Consider the following 24,762-nt stretch of genomic DNA (forward strand, 5'->3'; position numbering starts at 1 on the left):
ACACCACTGGAAACGGATTTCCATTCGCAAAGACATCCATCGACTTTTACCCTTTGTTTCCTGTTACTGAGCCAATTTTGGATCCAATTTGCCACATTTCCCTGTATCCATGGGCTTTTACCTTTCTGACCAGTCTGCCATGTGGGACCTTGTCAAATGCCTTACTAAAATCCATGTAGACAACATCCACTGCACTACCCTCATCAATCCTCCTCGTCACTTCCTCAAAGAATTTAATCAGATTTGTAAGGCATGACCTTCCCTGAACAAATCCATGCTGACTATCCCTGATTAAACCATGCCTTTCCAAGTGACAGTTTATCCTATCTCTCAGTATTGATTCTAATAGTTTTCCCACCACCGAGGTATGACTGACCGGCCTATAATTGTTCGGCCTTTCCCTCGTACCCTTTTTAAACAATGGTACTACGTTTGCAGTCTTCCAGTCCTCCGGTACCGCCCCTGTATCTAACGGAGAGCATTCTGTATGCCTTCTTCTCAACCTTATCTACCTGTACTGCCACCTTCAGGGATCTGTGCACATGCACTCCAAGGTCTCTCACTTCCTCTGCCTCTCTCAATATATTCCCGTTTACTGCGTATTCCCTTTTACTGTTTGCCCTCCCTAAGTGCATTACCTCATACTTCTCCGGGTTGAGCTCCATTTGCCACTTTTCCGCCCACTCCACCAACCCATTGATATCTTCTTGGAGTCTACAGCTATCCTCTTTACTATCAACTACACGGCCAATCTTTGTGTCGTCTGCAAATTTGCCAATCATGCCCCCCTACATTCAAGGGGATCCTCAGAGAATCCGATATTTCTTCCCTGGCTTCCTTCAATAGCCTAGGAAACAATCCATCCGGCTCTGGTGACTTACCAACTTTCAAGGATTCCAGTCCCTCTAGTACTTCCTCTCTCGTTATGTTTACCTTATCCAATATTTCACACCTCTCCTCTTTAACTACTACGTCCGGATCATCCCTTTCCTTTGTGAATACAGAGACAAAATATTCATTTAAAACCCTACCCACATCCTCTGCTTCTACACACAAGTTACCCTTGGTCCCAATTTTTCCTTAGCTTATCCTCTTGTTCTTAATGTACTGATAAAACATTTTCTTTGAGGGGACGTGTCTGCATTGTACCCGTAGAATTTCACTTTTTAGTGCCTCCCACTGGCTTGCCACTGATTTCTCCTCAAGTAGTTGTGTCCAGTCCACTTCTGCCAAATCACCTCTTAGTTCTGTAAAATTTGCCTTCTCCCAATTTAAAACGTTTACTCCTGATTTAACTCTGTCCTTTTCCATAATAATGCTAAAACTAACTGAATTGTGGTCACCCACTGTCACTTCACCCACTTGCCCATCTTCATTTCCCAGGACTAAATCTAGAACTGCATCCCCTCTTGTTGGGCTTGTCACGTACTGGCTAAAAAAGTTCTCCTGGACACCGATCAAGAATTTTGCACCCTCTGTGCCCCTCACACTGTTTGAATCGCAGTTGATGTTAGGGTAGTTGAAGTCCCCGACTATTATTGCCCTCTTATTTTTGCACTCAGAAATTTGCCTACATATTTGTTCTTCTATCTCCCTTTCGCTATTCGGGGGTCTATAGTACAGTCCTGGTAGTGAGACTGCCCCTTTTTTATTTCTTAGCTCAACCCATATGGCCTCGATTGATGATCCATTTAGCATATCTTCCCTTCTCACAACTGGAATTGATTCTTTAACCAATAATGCTACCACCCTCCTTTTTTATCACCCACTCTATCCTGCCTGAAAATTCTATATCCAGGGATATTGAGCTGCCAATTATCCCCCTCTTTAAGCCAGGTTTCCGTTATAACAATGATATCATGCTGCCATGTGTCTATCTGTGCCCTTAGCTCATCTGCTTTGTTTGTAATACTCCTGGCATTGAAGTATATACCCTCTAACCCTGTCAAATTCCTGTGCTGAACACTATTTAACCTTTGCTTCTTTTGCCTTTCTGAGTCACTAACTATGTCACTAACTGCTTTTCTACTTCCCGTTTCCTGGTCTGAATTTGTCCTATCTGTACCTGCCCTTTGGTTCCCATCCCCCTGCCTTACTAGTTTAAACCCTCCCCCACAGAACAACAAATGCCCCCTGCGAGGATATTGGTCCCAGTTCTGCTTGGGTGCAACCCGTCCAGCTTGTACAGGTCCCGCCTTTCCCAGAATCGGTCCCAATGCCTCAGGAATTTAAACCCCTCCCTCCTACACCATCTCTCAAGCCACGTATTCATCTGGTCTATCTTCCTATTTCTGCTCTCGCTAGCACGTGGCACTGGGAGTAATCCTGAGATTACTACCTTTAGAGGTCCTGCTTTTTAATTTATTTCCTAACTCTCTATATTCTGATTGCAGGACCTCATCCCTTTTTTACCGATGTCATTGGTACCGATATGGACCACAACCTCTGGCTGTTCACCTTCCCCCTTCAGAATGTCCTGCAGCCGCTCCGTGACATCCTTGACCCTAACACCAGGGAGGCAAAATACCATCCTGGAGTCACGTCTGCAGCCTATCTGTTCCTCTTACAATGGAATCCTCTATCACTATTGCTCTCCCATTCTTTTTCCTCCCCTCCTGTGCAGCTGAGTCACTCGTGGTGCCACAGTCTTGGCTTTTGCTGCATTCCCCTGATAAGCCATCTCCCCCAACAATATACAAAGCGGTATATCTGTTTGAGAGGGAGATGGCCCCAGGGGACTCCTGCTCTACCTGCTTAGTCCTTTTACTCTGCCTGACGGTCACCCATTTCCTTCCTGCCTGCGTAATCTTTACCTGCGGTGTGACCACCTCACTGAACGTGCTATCCACGATAATCTCAGCATCGCGGATGCTCCACAGTGAATCCACCCACAGCTCCAGCTCCGAAATGCGGTTAGCCAGTAGCTGCAGCTGGACACACTTCCTGCACACATGGTCGCCAGGGACACCTGTAATGTCCATGACTTCCCACATAGTGCAGGAGGAGCATATCACGGGTGTGAGCTCTGCTGCCATGACTTGCCTTAGATTAAGCTCGTTAGTTACTCCCTTTCAGAAGTTTACGGCTAAATTTAGGAATTTACGGCTGTTAAATCTTTTCAACGAGTCTCAATTTTGTCTCTTGAAGTTTTGCTTTATTATTAGTTGGCTGATTCCTGTACACTGACCTATCAGAGGCTCCACTCAACAGATGCACAACAAAATATTTATATTGCACCCTTCATTACTGTACAACCCCACACGCTGTGTACAACCCCACACGCTGTGTACACCTGTTATTTGTCTTCGATTGGACAAACCCAAACTTGGTCAAATTTAACAAAATGTTATTGAAAGACACATCAGTGATCCAGTACAGAGGAAGTAATTCTCTCCACAGTTTGAATCTCACTCTTAAAATAATGATATCTAGGACCTCAGGGAGACAGATTTCCTCTGTTCACTGTACTAAATTATAAAAAACGTGTTTACGATTTCACCATAAATAATAGAGTGGATGCCTGTGGGCGTATAGAATCCCCTCATTATTCTAGTCTCTAATTTATTGTGATTTATAGCAACAAAATCTTTTACTTTGCACCATTTAACAATTAAACTAACGTACTGCTTCACACATTGAGTTCTCTACCTTGGCCAAGTTTTCAAGTTCCTATAGGGAGGGCAAGTAGTCAAAGGCAAAGCATCCAGGGTGTTGTGTTACAGAGTATGACAGATGATGAGACAGGTCACTCACCTGGGCCCTCCCAGCACAGACAAATTATGGAAAAAAGTACAAAGTTGGGATGAGTAGAATTAATGAAAAAGTTTTTCTGGTCCGTTTATCTCAGTGTTGTCAACCTCACTCTTCCAACCAAAGAAGGTAGTTTCATCACGAAAATGGCTCTGTATAAAAACTCATCCTACAAGTTTCCATATCGAGAGGGTGAGGTAACACTCACCACTCGGGATGTCCTGTACATTGGGGTGTTTGTCGTGGGAGCAGATTCTACGCAGCTGATCTTGATCATCAATCGGTGCTGGGCAACTCCATCCCGGAATCCAAAGGATCGACTGCGCTATGTGATAATAGAACAAGGGTTTGTGTGAAACCTTTCCAAATATTTACAGTGTAATAGCAGACAATAATGTTGTGTATAGATCCTGCATCCTGGGGGATGTGTGTACAGACTCCCCCCCCCACCCTGAATGGGGGCGGTGCAAAGTGCATGCACAAATCCCCAACCCCAGGGTGCGTGTACAGATTCTCATCCATTTAGGGGTTATGGTGGGTGAGGCAGAACCTTTCCCAACTTTGTATCAGCCAGCTCGAGTCCACCCCTCTCTGGGCTGCTCATTGCATCTCAATATGATTCTGTGCAGCGTAGGTTTCCTGTTCCACTATCAGCTGGACTCCACTCTATGGAGCCCTCTGTAACTCCCTCCATATTATCATCTCTCTCCCACCTTCAGAAGTCTCCTGAAAACCTTTCTCTACAACCCTGCTCACCTCCCCTAAACCAGCCTCTGCTGTTTGCCATCTGTCTCCTCTCATGGAAACATTTTGGGACTTTCATTGCCTTAAAGGCTTTGTATAAATTCCCAGGGGTTGCCCCCCTCCCCCTTTTCCCCAGGGGTATTTGTCCACAAATACTTCCCACGAGAGTATGTTTACAGATTCCAGTCCCCAGGGTGGGTGGGGGTACAGACTCCAATCCCTAAGGTTGGGGGGGGTACAGATTCCAGTCCCCAGGGGTGGGGTACAGATTCCCCACCCTGTGATCCATGGTAACAGCCTCTCTGTTCCCTCATTGAGCAGGTGTCCAAACACGAAGGATAGTACCATCGAGATGGCTGAGAATGGAGTCTCACTCACCTGCCGTTTCCACATCGTTGTTTTCAAGTTTATCGGCGATTACGATGAGGTTCATCTTCACTGTGATGTGACGCTGTGTGACTCGGACATTAATAACTGCAAAGTTGTGAGTAACAGCAGCTTTCAATCTCACCGAACCACGCCCCATCAATTACGCCAAACTGCGCCCATCAATCTCACCGAACCGCGCCCGTCAATCACGCCAAACTGCGCCCATCAATCTCACCGAACCGCGCCCGTCAATCACGCCAAACTGCGCCCATCAATCTCACCGAACCGCGCCCGTCAATCACGCCAAACTGCGCCCATCAATCTCACCGAACCGCACCCGTCAATCACGCCAAACTGCGCCCATCAATCTCACCGAACCGCGCCCGTCAATCACGCCAAACCAAACTTAAAAACCTGTTCATCCGTCTGTGAAAGCTGAACCCTCTTTGCCCACACTGTCCCACAGCAAGACTAGGACCTAAACTAGGCCATCACTCCAGTGCCGTACTAGGGGAGTTCTGCATTGTAGAGTGCCGTCCTTCGGGTGAGACAAACTGAAGCCCCATCAGAAAAACATCAATCAGCTAAAGCACTGAGACAGTGAGGACAGATGGTCATTCACCCAGTGCCAGAAGTGCATAGTGTTCAAGAGCAAAGCCCCAAAGCTGCTTTATATAAATAAACTATTATAGCACTGGAAAGGGATGATGTAGTTGAGGAATCAAAGACAGAATCGATATGGTTAGAATTAGGGAACAATAGAGGAGCTATTACATTACTGGGTGTATACTATAGGCCACCAAATAGTAGGAAGGAGATAGTGGAGCAAATTTGCAGGTAAATTACAGAAAGATGCAAGAACTATGGAATAGTGATAATGGGGGTCTTCAGTTATCACAATATATATTGGGACAGCAACAGTGTAAAGGGCAAAGAAGTGGAGGAATTCCTGAAATACGTTCAAGAACTTTCTGGAGCAGTGTGTTTACAGCCCAACTGGGAAGGAAGCAATGCTGGATCTAGTTCTGGGGAATGAAGTGGGTCAGGTGGAGCATGTTTCACTGGGGGAGCATTGGGGAACAGTGATCATAATATCATTACATTTAGCATAATTATGTAAAAGGACAAGGAACAATCAAATATGAAAATGCTTAACTAGAGGGCGGCAATTTTCAGTGAGTTGCCCAGGTGGATTGGAATCAAAAATTGGTAGGCAAAACAGTAATTGAACAATGGGAGGCCTCAAGGAGGAGTTGGTTCGGGTACAGAGTAGACACATTCCTGAGGGGGAAAGGAAGGGCACCCAAAGCTGGAGCTCCCTGGTTGACTAAAGATATAGAGATTAAAATGAAACAGAAAAAGACTTATGATGAATGTAAGGTTCATAATACAGTAGAGAAGCAGGCTGAGTACAAAAAGCAGAGCAGATATAAAAAAGGGAAAAAGAGTATGAGAATAGATTAGCAGCTAACATAAGAGGGGAACCCAAAAGTCTTTTATAAACATATAAATAGTAAAAGGGTAGTTAAAGGAACCGATTAGGGACAAAAAAGATCTTCTTGCGGGGGCAGAGGGCATGGCTGGGGTACTAAATGAATACTTTGCATCGGTCTTCACTAGAGAAGAGGATGCTGCCATTGTAGCAGTAAAGGAGGAGGTAGTAGTGATCTTGGCTAGGATAAAAATAGATAAAGAGGAGGTACTTAAATGATTGGCAGTACTCAAAGTAGAAAAGTCACCCGGTCGGGATGGGGTGCATCCTAGGTTACGGAGGGAAGTAAGGGTGGAAATTGCGGAGGCTCTGGCCACAATCTTCCAATCCTCCTTCGATATGGGGACGGTGCCGGAGGACTGGAGGATTGCAAATGTTACACCCCTGCCAAAAAAGAGGAGGGGTATAAACCCGGCAATTACAGGCCAGTCAGCCTAACGTCGGTGGCGGGGAAACTTTGAGATGATAATCTGGGACAAAATAAAATGGCACTTGGAAAAGTCTGGGTAATAAATGAAAATCAGCACGGATTTGTTAAAGGAAAATCGTGTTTGACGAACTTGATTGAGTTCTTTGATGAAGTAACGGAGAGGGTTGATGAGGGTAGTGCGGTTGATGTGTGTATGGACTATCAAAAGGCATTTGATAAAGTGTCACATCATAGATATGTTTGTAAAATTAAAGCCCATGGGATTAAAGGGACAGTGGCAGTGTGGATACAAAATTGGCTACGGGACAGAAAGCAGAGAGTAGTGGTGAATGATTGTTTTTCAGACTGGAGGGAAGTATAGATTGGTGTTCCCCAGGGATCAGTATTAGGACCATTGCTCTTTTTGATATATATGAATGACCTGGACTTGGGTATAGAGGGTATAAATTTAAAGTTTGCAGATGACACGAAACTTGGAAATGTAATAAACAATGTGGAGGATAGTAACAGACTGCAGGAGGACACAGACAGACTGGTAAAATAGACAGACAGACAGATGAAATTTCAGGCAGAGATGTGTGAAGTGATACATTTTGGTAGGAAGAATGGAGAGAGGCAATATAAATTAAATGGTGCAATTTTAAAGGAGGTGCAGAAACAGAGAGACCTGGGGGTGTATGCACACAAATCTATGAAGGTGGCAGGACAAGTTGAGAAGGCTGTTTAAAAAAGCACATGGGATCCTGGGCTTTATTAACAGAGGCATAGAGTATAAAAGCAAGGAAGTTATGCTAAACCTTTATAAAACACTGGTTAGGCCTCAGCTGGAGTATTGTGTTCAATTCTGGGCACCGCACTTTAAGAAGGATGTCAAGGCCTTAGAGAGGGTGCAGAAGAGAGTTACCGGCAGCTTCCATACTGATGTTAGGTGTAATTGGAGGGACAAGGTGTGGGGGGGGGTCAAATTTCCAAGAACAACAGGACTGGAAGTAAGAATTAAAGAAACAGTGCAGGACAAGTGAACTCAGAGGCACACAAGGACCTGCAAGAAGATTCTGTTTTATTTGGTTTCCGATGGGTTGTTGCTTCACACACATTGATCTAATCTTTCTTTCTGTGTTGGCTCCTGTAGACCTGTCCCACTAACAGGAGACTCTCTGATGACAATGGGCAGCTCTCAAGAGAGCAGATTCTCTCTGTTGGTCCCATCAGGAGAAGAGGTTAGTTTCACAATGGGCCATGATGTGGAGATGCCGGTGATGGACTGGGGTGGACAAATGTAAGGAATCTTACAACACCAGGTTATAGTCCAACAGTTTTACCTGACGAAGTTTCACCTGACGAAGGAGAAAGCCTCCGAAAGCTTGTGATTTTCAAATAAAACTGTTGGACTATAACCTGGTGTTGTCAGATTCCTTAAATTTCACAATGGGGACAGAGCTGATTGTTAATGTTTGTCTCACACTTGTAGCGTTTTGTGTGATGGGCCATTTGCTGTTTGTATGATTCCTGCAACTGCCACTGCAGTCTCCTGTCATTGTAAGTGTGAAACTTTCTTGGCTGCATGGGTAAAAGCAAAAAAGGAGGAAAAGAGAGCAAGAGGCAGAAACATCGGCAGAGAGAGAGAAAGTGGGAGACAGAAACATCGGCAGAGAGAGAATGAGCGGGGGGGCAGAGAGAGAATGAGTGGGGGACAGAGAAAGAGTGAGAGGCAGATCAGCACCGTGAACAACAGGTCTCAATACTATGGTGAGGGGAGAGATGCAGGATAGGTGAATCCGCTAACGTTCTGCATGTCTGGAGGCAGGTTTCCCGTCACTGCCTGTGATATTTCCCCATCTGTTTTTCAGCTGCTGACTGGTGTGAGGACAATGGTGGCTGTGAACAGATCTGCACCAGTCGCGTGGACCGAGCCATCTGCAGTTGCATCTCTGGATTCTTACACTGGGATGGAAAACACTGCCGGGGTAGGGGGAGTGAGCTGTGCTTTCCTTATTTATTGCTGAATTTAACTCTCTTTGCTGTCTGAGGTTAACTATTTCCTATCTGTGTCTCTCTACAGCTTTAAGTGCTTCCAGTGAACTAGCTCTCCTGCCCCTGGTTCTAGTGATCACTCAGATCTTTGGCTGGTTATTGGTCAACACAGAAAACCTGAAACTGTAGGAAGATTGAAGATAGAAGAATCGGTCCTGAGAGCAAGATTGTGGTGGAATTGACCAGAATTTGAGTAACTGCATTTTCATATTGTTGAGGAATTAATGGAAACTGTTTCATTTTATTTAAGAATTAAATATTTCTGTAGTGAAGTACTGTAATGTCAGGATTGATTAAGGAATTTTTACAGAGTCAGAACTTGCTTGTTTACCCTGAAGTGTAAAACAGTCTGGACTTGTCTCAATTTTAGGATTTCAGCCTTTCCTCTGGTTGGAAATAAAGGACTTGCTGTCATTAGAATTGAGGTTCATTCTGATTCAAACTGTCTCAAGCTCATTAACCTTCACAAGATTCAGAACCCAGGTTCCCTGCACAGCCCAATCCTGATTCCCAGTCCCTGCACATTGTGCCTCTGTTACCTTCCTCTCCCTTCACCAAAACTTTTCGATCATTTTGCTTTTTGGTGATTTTATTGAAGCCGCTACTGATCGATACATGGAGCAGAAGGAATGCTGGACGGAAGGAATGGGATTGTTGGGGTTTTCACCTTATTCTCAGTCGGGTGTTGATGGAACTGTTACCCCACTGAGAGTCAGTGCTCATAGAACCTGTACCCCAGTGAGAGTCAGTGCCTGTGGAACACTGACCCACACACACACACACACACACACTGACCCCCACACACACACTGACCCCCACACACACACTGACCCCCACACACACTGACCCCACACACACACTGACCCACACACACTCACACTGACCCACACACACTGACCCACACACACACACCCCCACACACACACCCCCACACACACACACCCCCACACACACACACACACACTCAGCTATGAAGAGAGACTGGGAAGATTGGGTTTGTTTTCCTTGGAGCAGAGGAGGCTGAGGGGGGACATGATTGAGGTGTACAGAATTATGAGGGGCACAGATAGGATGGATACTAAGGAGCTTTTTCCCTTCGTTGAGGGTTCTATAACAAGGGGACATAGATTCAAGGTAAAAGGCGGGAGGTTTAGAGGGGATTTGAGAAAGAACTTTTTCACCCAGAGGGTGGTTGGAGTCTGGAACTCACTGCCTGAAAGGGTTGTGGAGGCAGGAACCCTCACAACATTCAAGAAGCATTTGGATGAGCACTTGAAATGCCATAGCATACAAGGCTACGGACCAAATGCTGGAATATGGGATTAGAGTAGACAGGGCTGATGGCCGGCGCGGACACGATGGGCCGAAGGGCCTCTATCCGTGCTGTATAACTCTATGACACACACTGACCCCCACACACACACACACACACACACACACACTGACCCCCACACACACACACACTGACCCCCACACACACACACACACTGACCCCCACAAACACACACTGACCCCCACAAACACACACTGACCCCCACAAACACACACACTGACCCCCACAAACACACACACTGACCCCCACAAACACACACACACACACACACACACACTGACCCACACACACACACACTGACCCACACACACACACTGACCCACACACACACACACACTGACCCACCCACACACACTGACCCACACATACACACACACACACTGACCCACCCACACACACTGACCCACACACACACACACACACACACTGACCCACCCACACACCCACACACACACACACACACACACAGACCCACACACACACACTGACCCACACACACACACTGACCCACACACACACACACACACACTGACCCACACACACACACACACACACTGACCCACCCACACACACACACACTGACCCACACACACACACTGACCCACACACACACACACACTGACCCACCCACACACACTGACCCACACACACACACACACACACTGACCCACCCACACACACACACACTGACCCACCCACACACACACACACTGACCCACACACACACACTGACCCACACACACACACACACTGACCCACCCACACACACTGACCCACACACACACACACACACACTGACCCACCCACACACACACACACACTGACCCACACACACACACACACACTGACCCCCCCCCACACACACACACACACACTGACCCCCACACACACAGACCCACACACACACACACACACACTGACCCACCCACACAGACCCCCACACACTGACCCCCACACACACACACACTGACCCCCACACACACACACTGACCCACACACACACACTGACCCCCACACACACACACACTGACCCACACACACACACACACACACTGACCCACACACACACACACACACTGACCCACACACACTGACCCACCCACACACACACACACTGACCCACCCACACACACACACTGACCCACACACACACACACACACTGACCCACACACACACACACTGACCCACACACACACACACTGACCCACACACACACTGACCCACACACACACTGACCCCCACACACACACACTGACCTGCTCAGCCACAGCTCTGCGCAGCAGATATGGTCAGACTCGAAAAACACAAACCACTAGCAATGTCAAAAGTAATAGAAGCAAATCTTTCCGCCACAAGCTTTTTAATTATATTGAAACATTTTAATTATAATGAAACATTTCTTTAAAACCCAGATCCCAGAAACAGACTTATATTTGTTTTTTTTTCAAGTAACATAATGTCATTGCTAAATCTTAAACGAGATGCTATTTTACAAAGTTAGATAAAACCAAATGAAGTGTCAAGATCTAAACTTGAGACAAATTAAAAGGTTAGGCGATGCAGCAGGGTTAGTGTGCAGCATTCCGCAGTGAGATGTACAGGGCAGTAATAGAAGGTACGAGATCTGTACAGAGTTAGGACGATGCACCCAAACCAAACCAGCATCAGCTACGAGCACAAGGTCCCCGAAAAACAAAGGATGGTTTGAGGAAACTCATTTGAGAGTTTCAGTCAGAGTCAATGTCCAGTGTGAGGTCTTGTTAGCAGGTCCTGTGATCTAGTCCAAAACAGCAAGAATTACGTGACAGCGATTTCCAGCTTCTTCATGGGCAGATGGTCATCACAGAAACAAAGCTTCTCCTCAGAGCCCAGATGCTGGTTTTATACAAAGCTGGCCGTGGAGTGGTGTAAAGGGACAGAAATCACAATGATTATAAATTTGGTCTTGTGGGCGAGACTGTGCAGGTCTGCTCGGTGATTCAGCAGGTTCAGTAACAGGTCCTGTTCCTGCAACATGTGATACAGGGACCCTTGGGGGTAGAGGAACTGTTCAGGGGAGCTGAGGCTTGAAATGCAAAAGAATTGATTACATGAACAGAAAACCCTGGACCACACTCACTGCTCAGAAGCAGCATTACAGAAACCAGCTCTTTCGTTTGTAACCAAATTGCTCGTGTCCCACCACATCAATCAGAGAAATAAGCATTTGAGAAACTACTGACAGAACAGGAGATGTGGGTGTGAAGGGTGAATGTGTTTGCACTGAGCCAAGTACTTAAAGTACAAATAAAAAGAAACTCTGTGTTGCAAACACACTGCAGGATATCAGCAGCCCAGAGAGAACAGGTTAGACAGTTAGATATTCGTCAGACAGACTGGAAACGAAAACCTGTCCTTTTACCTGCTGCTTTTCTGAGTGAACATTTTGCTGCAAAACAGCTTTGGTCCTGAGCCCTGAATCTGCAGATCAGGACAAAAACAGCAAATATACTGGGGATCTGAAAACTGGCTGGTCTTCCTGGGGCTTTGCTGCAGCCGTGTAATAACACGCTCGCTCGCACACACACCCCAGCCGTGTAATAACACGCTCGCTCGCACACACACCCCAGCCGTGTAATAACACGCCCTCTCGCACACACACCCCAGCCGTGTAATAACACGCCCTCTCGCACACACACCCCAGCCGTGTAATAACACGCCCTCTCGCACACACACCCCAGCCGTGTAATAACACGCCCTCTCGCACACACACCCCAGCCGTGTAATAACACGCTCTCTCGCACACACACCCCAGCCGTGTAATAACACACCCTCTCGCACACACATCCCAGCCGTGTAATAACACGCTCTCTCGCACACACACCCCAGCCGTGTAATAACACGCCCTCTCGCACACACACCCCAGCCGTGTAATAACACGCTCTCTCGCACACACACCCCAGCCGTGTAATAACACGCTCTCTCGCACACACACCCCAGCCGTGTAATAACACGCTCTCTCGCACACACACCCCAGCCGTGTAATAACACGCTCTCTCGCACACACACCCCAGCCGTGTAATAACACGCTCTCTCGCACACACACCCCAGCCGTGTAATAACACGCTCTCTCGCACACACACCCCAGCCATGTAATAACACGCTCTCTCGCACACACACCCCAGCCGTGTAATAACACGCTCTCTCGCACACACACCCCAGCCGTGTAATAACACGCTCTCTCGCACACACACCCCAGCCGTGTAATAACACGCTCTCTCGCACACACACCCCAGCCGTGTAATAACACGCTCTCTCGCACACACACCCCAGCCGTGTAATAACACGCTCTCTCGCACACACACCCCAGCCATGTAATAACACGCTCTCTCGCACACACACCCCAGCCGTGTAATAACACGCTCTCTCGCACACACACCCCAGCCGTGTAATAACACGCTCTCTCGCACACACACCCCAGCCGTGTAATAACACGCCCTCTCGCACACACACCCCAGCCGTGTAATAACACGCTCGCTCACACACACACCCCAGCCGTGTAATAACACGCCCTCTCGTGCACACACCCCAGCCGTGTAATAACACGCCCTCTCGCACACACCCCAGCTGCATATTAACACGCTCTCTCTCACACCCTAACTGTGTACTAACTCTCTCACACCCCAGCTGTGTAGTAACTCACATCCTAACTGCAGAGTAACTCTCACACCCTGGCTGTCGATTCCATTGCCCCCAGTATTGGAACCCAGCACATGGACTCCATGCAGTGACTAGGAGATTGGGTCACAATCTTCATCTGCAAATCAGCTCAATACAGGCTACGAAAATAAAAATTATTATAACAAAAAGATTGCATTTACCATAGCAAGTGAATACAAATAAATACATCTCGATTTCTTCAAACTCTAAGCTGATTTTCTGCTGAATTTCTGTACATTTGGTTTTCGGAGATGTGGAGTTAGTTCAGTTCTAAAATCGATAGAGATGTGCATTCACAAGGGAAGAGCGATTGTATCACCAATCCTGAACCGCACCGATACACACGCAGATCGTACACTGTCCCAACAATGACGCAGAAATCAGCGGCATTTACAGTAACATACAGGGTCCGCACAGGTCTCTGAAGTCCGGAGTTAGCAGGAGCACCGAGGATCACGCCCGAGCACTGAAGTCCCATCACTGAGTCTGGCTTGATTTTGCTTCCAAACAGACTACATTAACTGTCTCCTGTGGAGAGAACAGACATATTGTGACATCAGGAAGATCAAGTTAGTCAGGACGATAGAACAACACCACCCATCCCTCGGCCCCACCCATCCCTCAAACCTGTCTCTTGAATCCACTCATTATGTCCACATCGATAGCATTCCCTGTTAATTTATTCCACAACTCCATTATCCTTTTCACGAAATTCTGTGTCCCTGGTGTTCAAGTCCTTCACCACAAGGAACAATTCGGGATGAACTTTATCGAGTGCCTTTATCATCAATAAAATTAAATTAGTTTGTTATAATTCAGGCTTTCTCCTAATAGTATTTATTGCAGCTCAGTGCATAAAGCTGGACCTGTTGAGGTGGAAGCTTATTAACTGCAACACGATGGAGCGCGAGGAGTGAACGGGGCGGGCGGGCGCGCGTGGAGTGAGCGGGGCGGGCGGGCGCGCGAGGAGTGAGCGGGGCGGGCGGGCGCGCGAGGAGTGAGCGGGGTGGGCGGGCGCGCGAGGAGTGAACGGGGAGGGCGGGCGCGCCTGGAGTGAACGGGGAGGGCGGGCGCGCGAGGAGTGAACGGGGAGGGCGGGCGCGCCTGGAGTGAACGGGGCGGGTGGGCGCGCGTGGTGTGAACGGGGCGGGCGGGCGCGCGAGGAGTGAACGGGGCGGGCGGGCGCGCGTGGAGTGAACGGGGCGGGCGGGGCGCGCGTGGAGTGAACGGGGTGGGCGGGCGCGCGTGGAGTGAACGGGGAGGGCGGGCGCGCCTGGAGTGAACGGGGAGGGCGGGCGCGCCTGGAGTGAACGGGGAGGGCGGGCGCGCCTGGAGTGAACGGGGCGGGCGGGCGCGCGTGGAGTGAACGGGGCGGGCGGGCGCGCGTGGAGTGAACGGGGCGGGCGGGCGCGCGTGGAGTGAACGGGGAGGGCGGGCGCGCCTGGAGTGAACGGGGCGGGCGGGCGCGCGTGGTGTGAACGGGGCGGGCGGGCGCGCCTGGAGTGAACGGGGAGGGCGGGCGCGCGTGGTGTGAACGGGGCGGGCGGGCGCGCGTGGAGTGAACGGGGCGGGCGGGCGCGCGTGGTGTGAACGGGGCGGGCGGGCGCGCCTGGAGTGAACGGGGAGGGCGGGCGCGCGTGGAGTGAACGGGGAGGGCGGGCGCGCGTGGAGTGAACGGGGCGGGCGGGCGCGCGTGGAGTGAACGGGGCGGGCGGGCGCGAGTAGTGAACGGGGTGGGCGGGCGCGCGTGGAGTGAACGGGGCGGGCGGGCGCGCGTGGAGTGAACGGGGCGGGCGGGCGCGCGTGGAGTGAACGGGGCGGGCGGGCGCGCGTGGAGTGAACGGGGCGGGCGGGCGCGCGTGGAGTGAACGGGGCGGGCGGGCGCGCGTGGAGTGAACGGGGCGGGCGGGCGCGCGTGGAGTGAACGGGGTGGTGTATTTATTGTGAAGTGTAAATTTGTACAGAAGCACAATAAATCAACAGATAATGAGCAAAATAGTCCTTAACTTTCACCGATAATTTAACTAAAATGTTTGAATTCTTTGAGTCCTTAACTGGAAGTGATGATTTTCGGTGGAGTACTGCTTTGCCCCAAGGATTCCTATCTCACTGCCATGGTCGGTATGGTGGATTGAAGATATGGTGACAAGCTGCAGTAAATATGTGGGATCCTATTTGGAGTCAGATATACAACATTACAACGTCTGACAACTCGGGTGAAAAGGAGGGCAAACATCAGAGAAAATCCCAAATCCATTCCCATTATTAATTATTTCGATCACCTGGTTGCATGGGATGGGGAAACTGTTTCAATCTGATTCCGACTATTGATTGGAATATTCACCTGGCCTGACAGCCCTCCCCTGGCTCTGGCCCAGATCATTGGCTCACACCTGCTCCTATTAAGTATTCATATTCATGCTCAGGATACAGGACTAAGGAAATCTGGGCAGTCCAATTTAACTAAAATTCATGTAAAGAGATGGAACAGAAATTTCCCAACATGATGTATGGCTGAGTTGCAATTATCACGTAGGCCAAAGAAATCAAACCCAACTACTTCCTCAGCCTCTCTCCATAAGTGAGACCCGATTCATTTCTGTTGCACCTCTAGGGTTTGTGTTTCTGTAGCACACACCTTGAGCACGAGGCAGCCTTGTAACACACTCACATCTACATGGCAGCCTTCTAAGCTTCAGCCATGGCTCAGTCCCATTCCAGAGATTTGAGCCCATAATCCAGGCAGACACAGAGGGAGTTCTGCACTGTCGGATGTGCCATCCTTAGGATGAGATGTTAAACCAAGGTCCCATCTGCCTTCTCAGGTGGATAGTAAAGATCCCACGGTGTTATTTAAAGAGAAGCAGGGGAGTTCACTTGGTGGCCTTGTAACACAATCCCAATCAGTGTTTACTTCCTATTATATAAAGGATGCAGCAAGAACAAGCCATACATTTATATTTATGCCACTCATTTGCCTTCAATGTTAGGGAGTGTTTAAATTATTCAACACCTCGTTAAGAGGCCTGGACACAAGGGGACAATCCCCTCTCTCCACAATAACAAGGGAACAATCCCCTCTCTCCTTATCTTTTGCTTTCTGACTACTTACTCACATTAAATTAGCAGAGTTAAACGGTGGTAGATATGGGGACTGGGACTGGGGGCGCACTGTGAGGTTATGCACTTTGGCAGGAAAAAAAATCAGACAGCAAGTTATTACCATAATGGCGAGAAACTGGAAAGTACTGCAGTACAAAGGGATCTGGGGGTCCTAGTGCATTAGTATGCAGGTGCAGCAGGTGATCAAGAAGGCCAATGGAATGTTGGCATTTATTGCTAGGGGGATAGAATATAAAAACAAGGAAGTATTGCTGCAGTTATATAAGGTATTGGTGAGACCGCACCTGGAATACTGCATACAGTTTTGGTCTCCATACTTAAGAAAAGACATACTTGCTCTCGAGGCAGTACAAAGAAGGTTCACTCGGTTAATCCCGGGGATGAGGGGGCGGACATACGAGGAGAGGTTGAGTAGATTGGGACTCTACTCATTGGAGTTCAGAAGAATGAGAGGCGATCTTATTGAAACATATAAGATTGTGAAGGGGCTTGATCGGGTGGATGTGGTAAGGATGTTCCCAAGGATAAACTAGAACTAGGGGGCATAATCTTAGAATAAGGGGCTGCTCTTTCAAAACTGAGATGAGGAGAAACTTCTTCACTCAGAGGGTAGTAGGTCTGTGGAATTTGCTGCCCCAGGAAGCTGTGGAAGCTACATCATTAAATAAATTTAAAACAGAAATAGACAGTTTCCTAGAAGTAAAGGGAATTAGGGGTTACGGGGAGCGGGCAGGAAATTGGACATGAATTTAGATTTGAGGTTAGGATCAGATCAGATCAGCCATGATCTTATTGAATGGCGGAGCAGGCTCGAGGGGCCGATTGGCCTACTCCTGCTCCTATTTCTTATGTTCTTATGAATCGGATGGACCCTCACCTGCTGGTTCATGCAATGCTGTGGACTCCAGCACCTGCTGACTGTAATACTCCAACTCCACCTCCTGAAATTACACAATTAAAGAATGGGTTCAGGAATAACATTTGTCCTCAATCAATCAGTCGGATTATTGGGCAGAGCACTTCACATGCACCCCTTTTTATTTTTGACTCTTTATTTCCCCCTCCCATAGACACTCTGCACCATACACCAGGCCACTGTCTATCCCAGGAGCAGAGCTAGTGAGCAGAGTGTGGTGTAGTTCTTAATTTCCCTCTCCCTTGTGAAGTTAGTTGTTTCCACCTGCATTTCCTCACACAGCTCGACTCCATATGTGGGGAAATTGCAGACACAAAACATTATCCAGTCTCCATCTCCCATCGGCTGCCCAGAAGCAATTTTAACCCCTTTTCCCACAATTCCCAATTTCAAGCAGCCAATTTCCATTCTGTTCCCAAGAAATATCAAAATCTACTTTCTGTCTCTTCAATGATTAGAATGAATCAAATGAGCCGGGTTTAAGGAATGCAGCAAGAGGGGAGGGGGAGGGGCTCAGAGCCTCAGTGCTCTGGGTTGCCATTTACTCGGGACTTTATATCAGCCAGAGCGAGGATGGGAACCTAAGCCACGGAGACACTGGCAGCGGAGGTAACTGCTGGAGCAGCTCAGAAGCTCCCTCCCACTGTCACAGTTCACACCGCAGGTTCCCCAGCAGCTGAAGGCTAAGTGGGTAATTACATGGAATATACCGTACACTAACAGGCCATTCGGCCCAACAGGTCCATGCTGGTGTTTATGCTCCACACGAGCCTCCTCCCTCCCTACTTCATCTCACCCTATCAGCATATCCTTCTATTCCTTTCTCCCTCATGTGTTTATCTAGCTTCCCTTTAAAATGCATCTACACTATTCACCTCAACTACTCCTTGTGATAGCGAGTTCCACATTCTCACCACTCTCTGGGTAAAGAAGTTTCTCCTGAATTCCCTATTGGATTTATTCGTGACTATTTTATATTTTTGACCCCTAGTATTGGTCTCCCCACAAGTGGAAACATTTTCTCTATGTCTACCCTATCAGACCCCTTCATAATTTTAAAGACCTCTATCAGGTCACCTCTCTGCCTTCTCTTTTCTAGAGAAAAATGTAAAATCTATGATTTCTCTAAAAAGTAGGGAGTACCAAAAGAAAAGCCTCAGTTACAGAAAAAACCCAGGACTCTCCCACCCTGAAGTTTCCAACCAGTAACCCATTCTGGGCATTTGATCAGGTCCCCTCCCTGACTCTATAATCTCCCCACGCCCATACCTCCTAATGCTAGTTTATAAACACACAATCACTAACCACAGAAACACTGATTCATTCTGAGTCACACAGACAGTGAGAAAATGCAAGAACAAAAGTCATGAAACAAAGTACAAAAGAGTCAGGAGGCAAAATCCACCAGTCCCATCACTGGAGTTATAAGAGAAAGTGTTACACTGAGAGCCAGGCATAACAGTCTATTACATCCGAGGGCCTTACACTAAGGATGGGGTGTAACAGAGTGTGTTAAAAGAGCTCAATAATGATGCAGAGTCAGTGCCTGCGGCAGACTCTGTGCTGACTGGACAGATTGCCTGTCAGTGCCTTACCTTTAAATGTTTCAGATCAGACTCGATGCTCTGTATAAATTGGAGGATTTGGCTGCGCACGCCCGATGAAGGAAGCAGCTGTCTGATTTCTATCTCTGGCCCCTCCGCATTACATGGACCAATCGCCTCTGTGCTTTCGGCGGTACAATCCACAGAGCATTCAGGCAGAAACACAGAAATGTCAGTTTCGTCAGTGGAGCTCTCGGCTATCTGCGGAAATCCATCCAGGATTAGGTCATTTCCTGTCAAGATGAACAAAGACAACTTTAATGAAGGGCAGAAATGCCTCTCAGGATCTCAAGCTGAAGAATTTCTGTTAGAGTGCAGGATAGAACCAGGAGCCCTGGTTTATAACCATGCAAATCACTAGTTTATGATAAGCGATGTAACTCTCTGCAACTATGACTGGGAATCACTGAGACAACTCCAACCAATAGGCTGGTGGCGTAGAAACACTGCTCACATATTCTACTCACAAAACAATTAAGTCTCATGGGCATCTCAAAGGAGAACATTTTGAAATTCAGAACTGGGACCCTCCTCCCCTCTTGAACAATGTGGTGGAACAAAGTTTGTGTCAGGATCACAACTCCATGGGGAATGGGCTCTTGTTTCAGGAGGTGGGCATGTCTGTAACTAACCTGACACACGTGCTTGTGGCTTTGCCCCCTCTTCTCTGTTTAGACTTGGACTGTTCTCTTGTGACCGAAGTTCATCTACATGATCTTCTGGGGCATCATAGAACCTTTCTCCACCATCGTCTGTCACCGAGTCTTGGTCGTGCTCTTCATTTGTGGTATGTTCAGTGTGATCGGTCTCCAATGCATGGTGACGGGAGGGGTTAGTCCTTTCACTAACACTTGTTTGAGCCTCCGTCTCTTCCAATGTCCCATTGGCTAACTCTAGCTGATGCTGAAGAGCCTTGTTGGGTGTCTCACCTTGACAACACGTTGTACGATCCAGGGCCCCGTCTGTCCCTTGGTTTGGCGATTCCAGTAGACTGTCTTCCTCTGGAAGGTGCTGAATTGAGGCTCCATCACCAGTGTTATCTTCTAAATTTAGCATGTGAAGGGCCAGCAATTGCTTCAAGGAGTGAACTATGGAGAGTGAGAGAATGTGCTATCAATCAAACTTCAGGAAGCTTACATTAGTCAAGAGACATTTTCAGATGTAAGAATCATTTACCTTTAGATGTTTGCCAACGTGATACTCTGCAGCTACACAGTCAAGTATTCAATCCCTGAACTGGAGGTTTTAGGATTGAAGCAATGGGCTGCCCATCACTGCCTCTGGCTATAGACAGACAGACAGACAGGGATAGCTGACCCACGCCTGCCAGTCAATGGAATGGACACCAATTGCCTCATCTTACACTGGCTGCATTTGAGCAAATGTTGTGTTCTTTAGATTTGTGGTTGGGATCAGATCAGCCATGATCTTATTGAATGGCGGAGCAGGCTCGAGGGGCCGATTGGCCTACTCCTGCTCCTATTTCTTATGTTCTTATGTTCTAAATAGTCCAACCCTGGTCCAGTCCCTCTCCACCCCATGCCCGTTCAGGCGAGGACCATTTGTGCCTCATCACACAAGAGAATTCGTGGTTGAGTGTTGGCTGAGGACAAAGCACCTGAAAGTTGTTCTCACTGAAAAACAGGCCGCATACCAGCAAACACGTGAATAAAGCCACCTGTATCTCCCAGCACTGTGGGGGCTCAGCTACAGCCTCCAGTGGCACCTAGCCACCTCCCTCTTCACACATCCCACAATGATGGGTGGTGTTTACTTACGATTTTTTAGTGCAGCCTCTGCTCGTGAACAGGAGAGTGGTGTGACTGAGCCACGGCCCTGACTCTGATGGTGAAGCTTAGTGTTTCTGTAGGGGGGCCGCGCTGCGGCTGATCTTCGGAGACTGTCGTTCTCCTGCGTGTGCATGAGCTGCTCGTCTGTTTCCTGCACAGAGATGATTGCACTAGGTTTCTGTTTGATGGACGTTGAGGGGTTCACGGTCAATGTCTCATCAGTCACAACCTGCATCTCTTTACCTACAACACAGATTAGCAGAGTTACTCAGACTGCTAAAAAATGGAAGGTACATTTATCCTGGACTCTGCGCTTGGGTTTCCCATGTGATTCTGGCCTCCAGTAAATACCTGCGTGCACAATCATATAACACACTACACCCAGTCACAGTGTGCTATTAATTTAGGGTTTTGTGATGAATTGTCCCATCGTGCATCAATCTCGCGCACACTTTGTGTAAAGAGACGACACGTGCCTAGAATTACATGCTGCCTCCCTGTGGTTTTCTGTCCCTACACACCTTGTACTTGTTAGGACTCAAACATTGCCAGATCATTAATGCCACCTGCACTTTATTTCTCTCCAAGTCAGTCCAGAAGCACATTCCAGCTGGATCAGGTCCCAAGTTAACTAACTAGATTTACTTACAGAAATTAAACAACATACAGAACAGATGGCTACATACAACGACAGCAGTAAATGGCCTGATCTTTAAAACTACACCACTTGCTCTTGGTTGCCGTACAACCATGACCACTTGGCTCATCCTCTTTTCAAGAGGCAGCCTTTCTTTCCCAGTCCCTCTCCACACCAGAGGCTCAAATGTTCCCTCAACCGTTGAAATGCACGATCTTCATGGAGAATTCCAGGCAGACAGAAAATAATGCACAAAGAATCAGCACCATTTCCAGGTTGAATAATTCACAGCAGGAAGTAGCTCAGAGCTCCCACACACAGCCTCCCTGCTTCAAAAACATTGTTTATAATCCAAAGACAAGTCATCTTCTGAGACCAGAAACTCTGGAACAAAGCAACATTAAAGACTTTTCATTTCTCCAGAGCTCGATGTATTTATTTATATTTATAGATAAAGCTAATTACCTCTGCACAATGAAAGTATCATGTGGTTTGACACAAACACAACTAAACACCTGTGTACAGATTCCCATAACACACCTGTTTACAGATTCCCATAACCTATAAACACCTGTGCACCGATTCAGATATAACATCTCACCAATTGATCTGTGATGTATTTTTTTACCTTGTGTTGATTCGCTACTGGTCGAAGTTGTTCTCGGGACTTTCCCCGATCCAGTTTGCTGGCTTGTGATGAGATCCTCCTCTTCCTCTTGCTCTTGCTCACCCCTGTGGTAAATATCCGATCATTAAATCCATTAGGGAACAATCCCACCAACCTGGTATTCATTATACAATCATGGTCCCATTTTTAAAAGATAGTCTCCCAAGATTCCCAGACTGGTGTATAATTGGAATGTTGGTGCACTTACTGCGAAAATCAATGACAACTTTCATTTTTATAGTGCCTATAATGCAGAAAAACATCCCAGGGCACTTCATGCAGGCACAATCAGAAAAAAGAGATATTAGAAGGAGTGACCAAAAGCTTGCTCAAAGAGGTGGGTTTTAAGGACTGGCTTAAAGAAGGAGAAGGAGGTGGAGAGGCAGAGAGGTTTAGGGAGGGTATTCCAGATCGTGGGGCCTAGGCACCACCTCAGTAGTGGGGTGAAGATAGAGGAGGAGGCACAAGGGGCCAGAATTGGAGGAAAGAGTTCTGGGGGTTGGGGGTTGTAGGGTTGGATGAGGTTACAGAGATCGAGAAGGGTGAGGCCATGAATCCTTGGAGCTGAGATGGTTCCAATCTGCTCTGACTGGCAGAATCCATTCAATTGGGGAGATTTGCTTTTGACACATAACTGAGAGCCCTGCATCATTGCTAGAGTCACAGAATCTGCCCAACTGCTCCTTGTTACCATGTACGGAGTTTGGCCAATACACCAACCCCCATTCTGCAATGCAAAACAAGCCATTGGCCTTTGTTACAGCGATATCAACAAAGCTTGGTTACCATAAAAGGGTCTTGGGATATTGGCCTGCTCCTGTTCCCAGCACCAGTTAGGCAATGACTAGATCCGCTCTTCAACTGTTCAATATTAATGGTCTACACCCATTGCGCTAATGCATTTACCAAATGTAAAACTAATTCCATTTACTCTTTGAAAAGTTAGCATACAGCCATCTAACTCGATGTGGCAGAAATACTCACTCAGTAACTGCTGGCTCGGGGGCCGCATGGTGACTTGGTGCTTTAATAGATCCCGATGTCTGTGTGATTAAATACTGCCATCTGTAAATGCAACGGGAAAAGATCAAGCACCAATGGCCATTTTAAAATTCCACCTCAAAACGCCAACCTAAAATGATCGACTCTAACTGCACAGGAGGAGGCCATTTGTCCCGTCTGTGCTGGCTCACTGATGGAGTTATCCGTTTAGTCCCATATCCTTTTCACTTTTATTGTTTCAAATATTTATCCACTTCCCTTTTAAAAGCTATTGGGATTCTGTCCCACGTCCTAACAATTGTCAAGGTTTGGAAATCTCCAGCCATTAATTCACTTGCGAGAGGCTATGCCATGATGTGTTTTTAGCAAGACAGCCCACCCACTCAAAACCTGCCCGGAGTTAAAATCGGGGCCCAAATATCTCCTTTTAAAGTTTTACCATTTAGTGTTCATTTCCTTTTCTTAATCTTCCTATCAAAATGCATCACTTCACACTTCTCTGCATTAAATTTCATCTGCCATGTGTCTGCCCATTTCACCAGTCTGTTCAAGCTCTCCTGTTGGCTGCTCCAATCCTCCACATTGTTTACTACATTTCTAAATTTCGTGTCATCTGCAAATTTTGAAATTATACCCTGTATACCCATGTCCAGGTCATTAATTTATATCAAAAAGAGCAGTGGTCCTAATAGCAGTGGTTCCCCTGGGGAACACCACTGTATACTTCCCTCCAGTCCGAAAAAAAATCATTCACCACTACTCTCTGCTTTCTGTCCCATAGCTAATTTTGTATCCATGCTGCCACTGCCCCTTTAATTCAATGGCTTTAATTTTGCTAACAAGTCTATTATGTGATACTTTATCAAATGCCTTTTGAAAGTCCATTTACACATCAACCGCACTACCCTCATCAACCCTCTCCATTACTTCATCAAAGAACTCGATCAAGTTACTGTAACAGTTCCCTCCTCAAATAGATTCAGCTTCTGCATCATCCCTATGTTCTAGTGCTGTAATGGAACACTGCCATTCTACTCTATTCCTCCTAGATATTTTGTAAGCAGGAATGTTCAGCTCCCGATCCTGCCCTAGTCTAAGTCATGCCTCTGCTAATGTTATTATATCATAGCAATTGGTGCCTCTAGCTCTTTACTGTTACTCAAAACATTGT

General features: G+C 47.4%; 2 protein-coding genes across 5 annotated transcripts in view; one reads left to right on the plus strand and one right to left on the minus strand.

Moving 5' to 3' along the window:
* Positions 1 to 8,948, plus strand: part of tecta (tectorin alpha) — a 76,626-nt gene extending 67,678 nt beyond the window's left edge. The window contains exons 20-24 of the mRNA XM_067970699.1: positions 3,848 to 4,096; positions 4,816 to 4,978; positions 7,918 to 8,005; positions 8,636 to 8,752; positions 8,848 to 8,948. Of these exons, the coding sequence (XP_067826800.1) occupies positions 3,848 to 4,096; positions 4,816 to 4,978; positions 7,918 to 8,005; positions 8,636 to 8,752; positions 8,848 to 8,948 (718 nt within the window). The remainder of the gene's footprint in view (positions 1 to 3,847; positions 4,097 to 4,815; positions 4,979 to 7,917; positions 8,006 to 8,635; positions 8,753 to 8,847) is intronic.
* A 2,548-nt stretch (positions 8,949 to 11,496) lies between these two features.
* Positions 11,497 to 24,762, minus strand: part of arhgef12b (Rho guanine nucleotide exchange factor (GEF) 12b) — a 125,839-nt gene continuing 112,573 nt past the window's right edge. For 3 of the 4 annotated variants that reach the window (XM_067970805.1, XM_067970804.1, XM_067970806.1), the window contains 7 exons: positions 23,574 to 23,654; positions 22,551 to 22,654; positions 21,274 to 21,528; positions 20,128 to 20,583; positions 19,487 to 19,728; positions 17,853 to 17,916; positions 11,497 to 14,380 (listed from right to left, as the gene is read on the minus strand). In XM_067970805.1, the coding sequence (XP_067826906.1) occupies positions 14,370 to 14,380; positions 17,853 to 17,916; positions 19,487 to 19,728; positions 20,128 to 20,583; positions 21,274 to 21,528; positions 22,551 to 22,654; positions 23,574 to 23,654 (1,213 nt within the window). In that variant the 3' untranslated portion in view covers positions 11,497 to 14,369. The remainder of the gene's footprint in view (positions 14,381 to 17,852; positions 17,917 to 19,486; positions 19,729 to 20,127; positions 20,584 to 21,273; positions 21,529 to 22,550; positions 22,655 to 23,573; positions 23,655 to 24,762) is intronic. The other variant, XM_067970807.1, reaches the window with a different exon arrangement.

The sequence above is a fragment of the Heptranchias perlo genome, chromosome 33, assembly GCF_035084215.1.
Source record: "Heptranchias perlo isolate sHepPer1 chromosome 33, sHepPer1.hap1, whole genome shotgun sequence".
NCBI classification, from domain to species: domain Eukaryota; kingdom Metazoa; phylum Chordata; class Chondrichthyes; order Hexanchiformes; family Hexanchidae; genus Heptranchias; species Heptranchias perlo.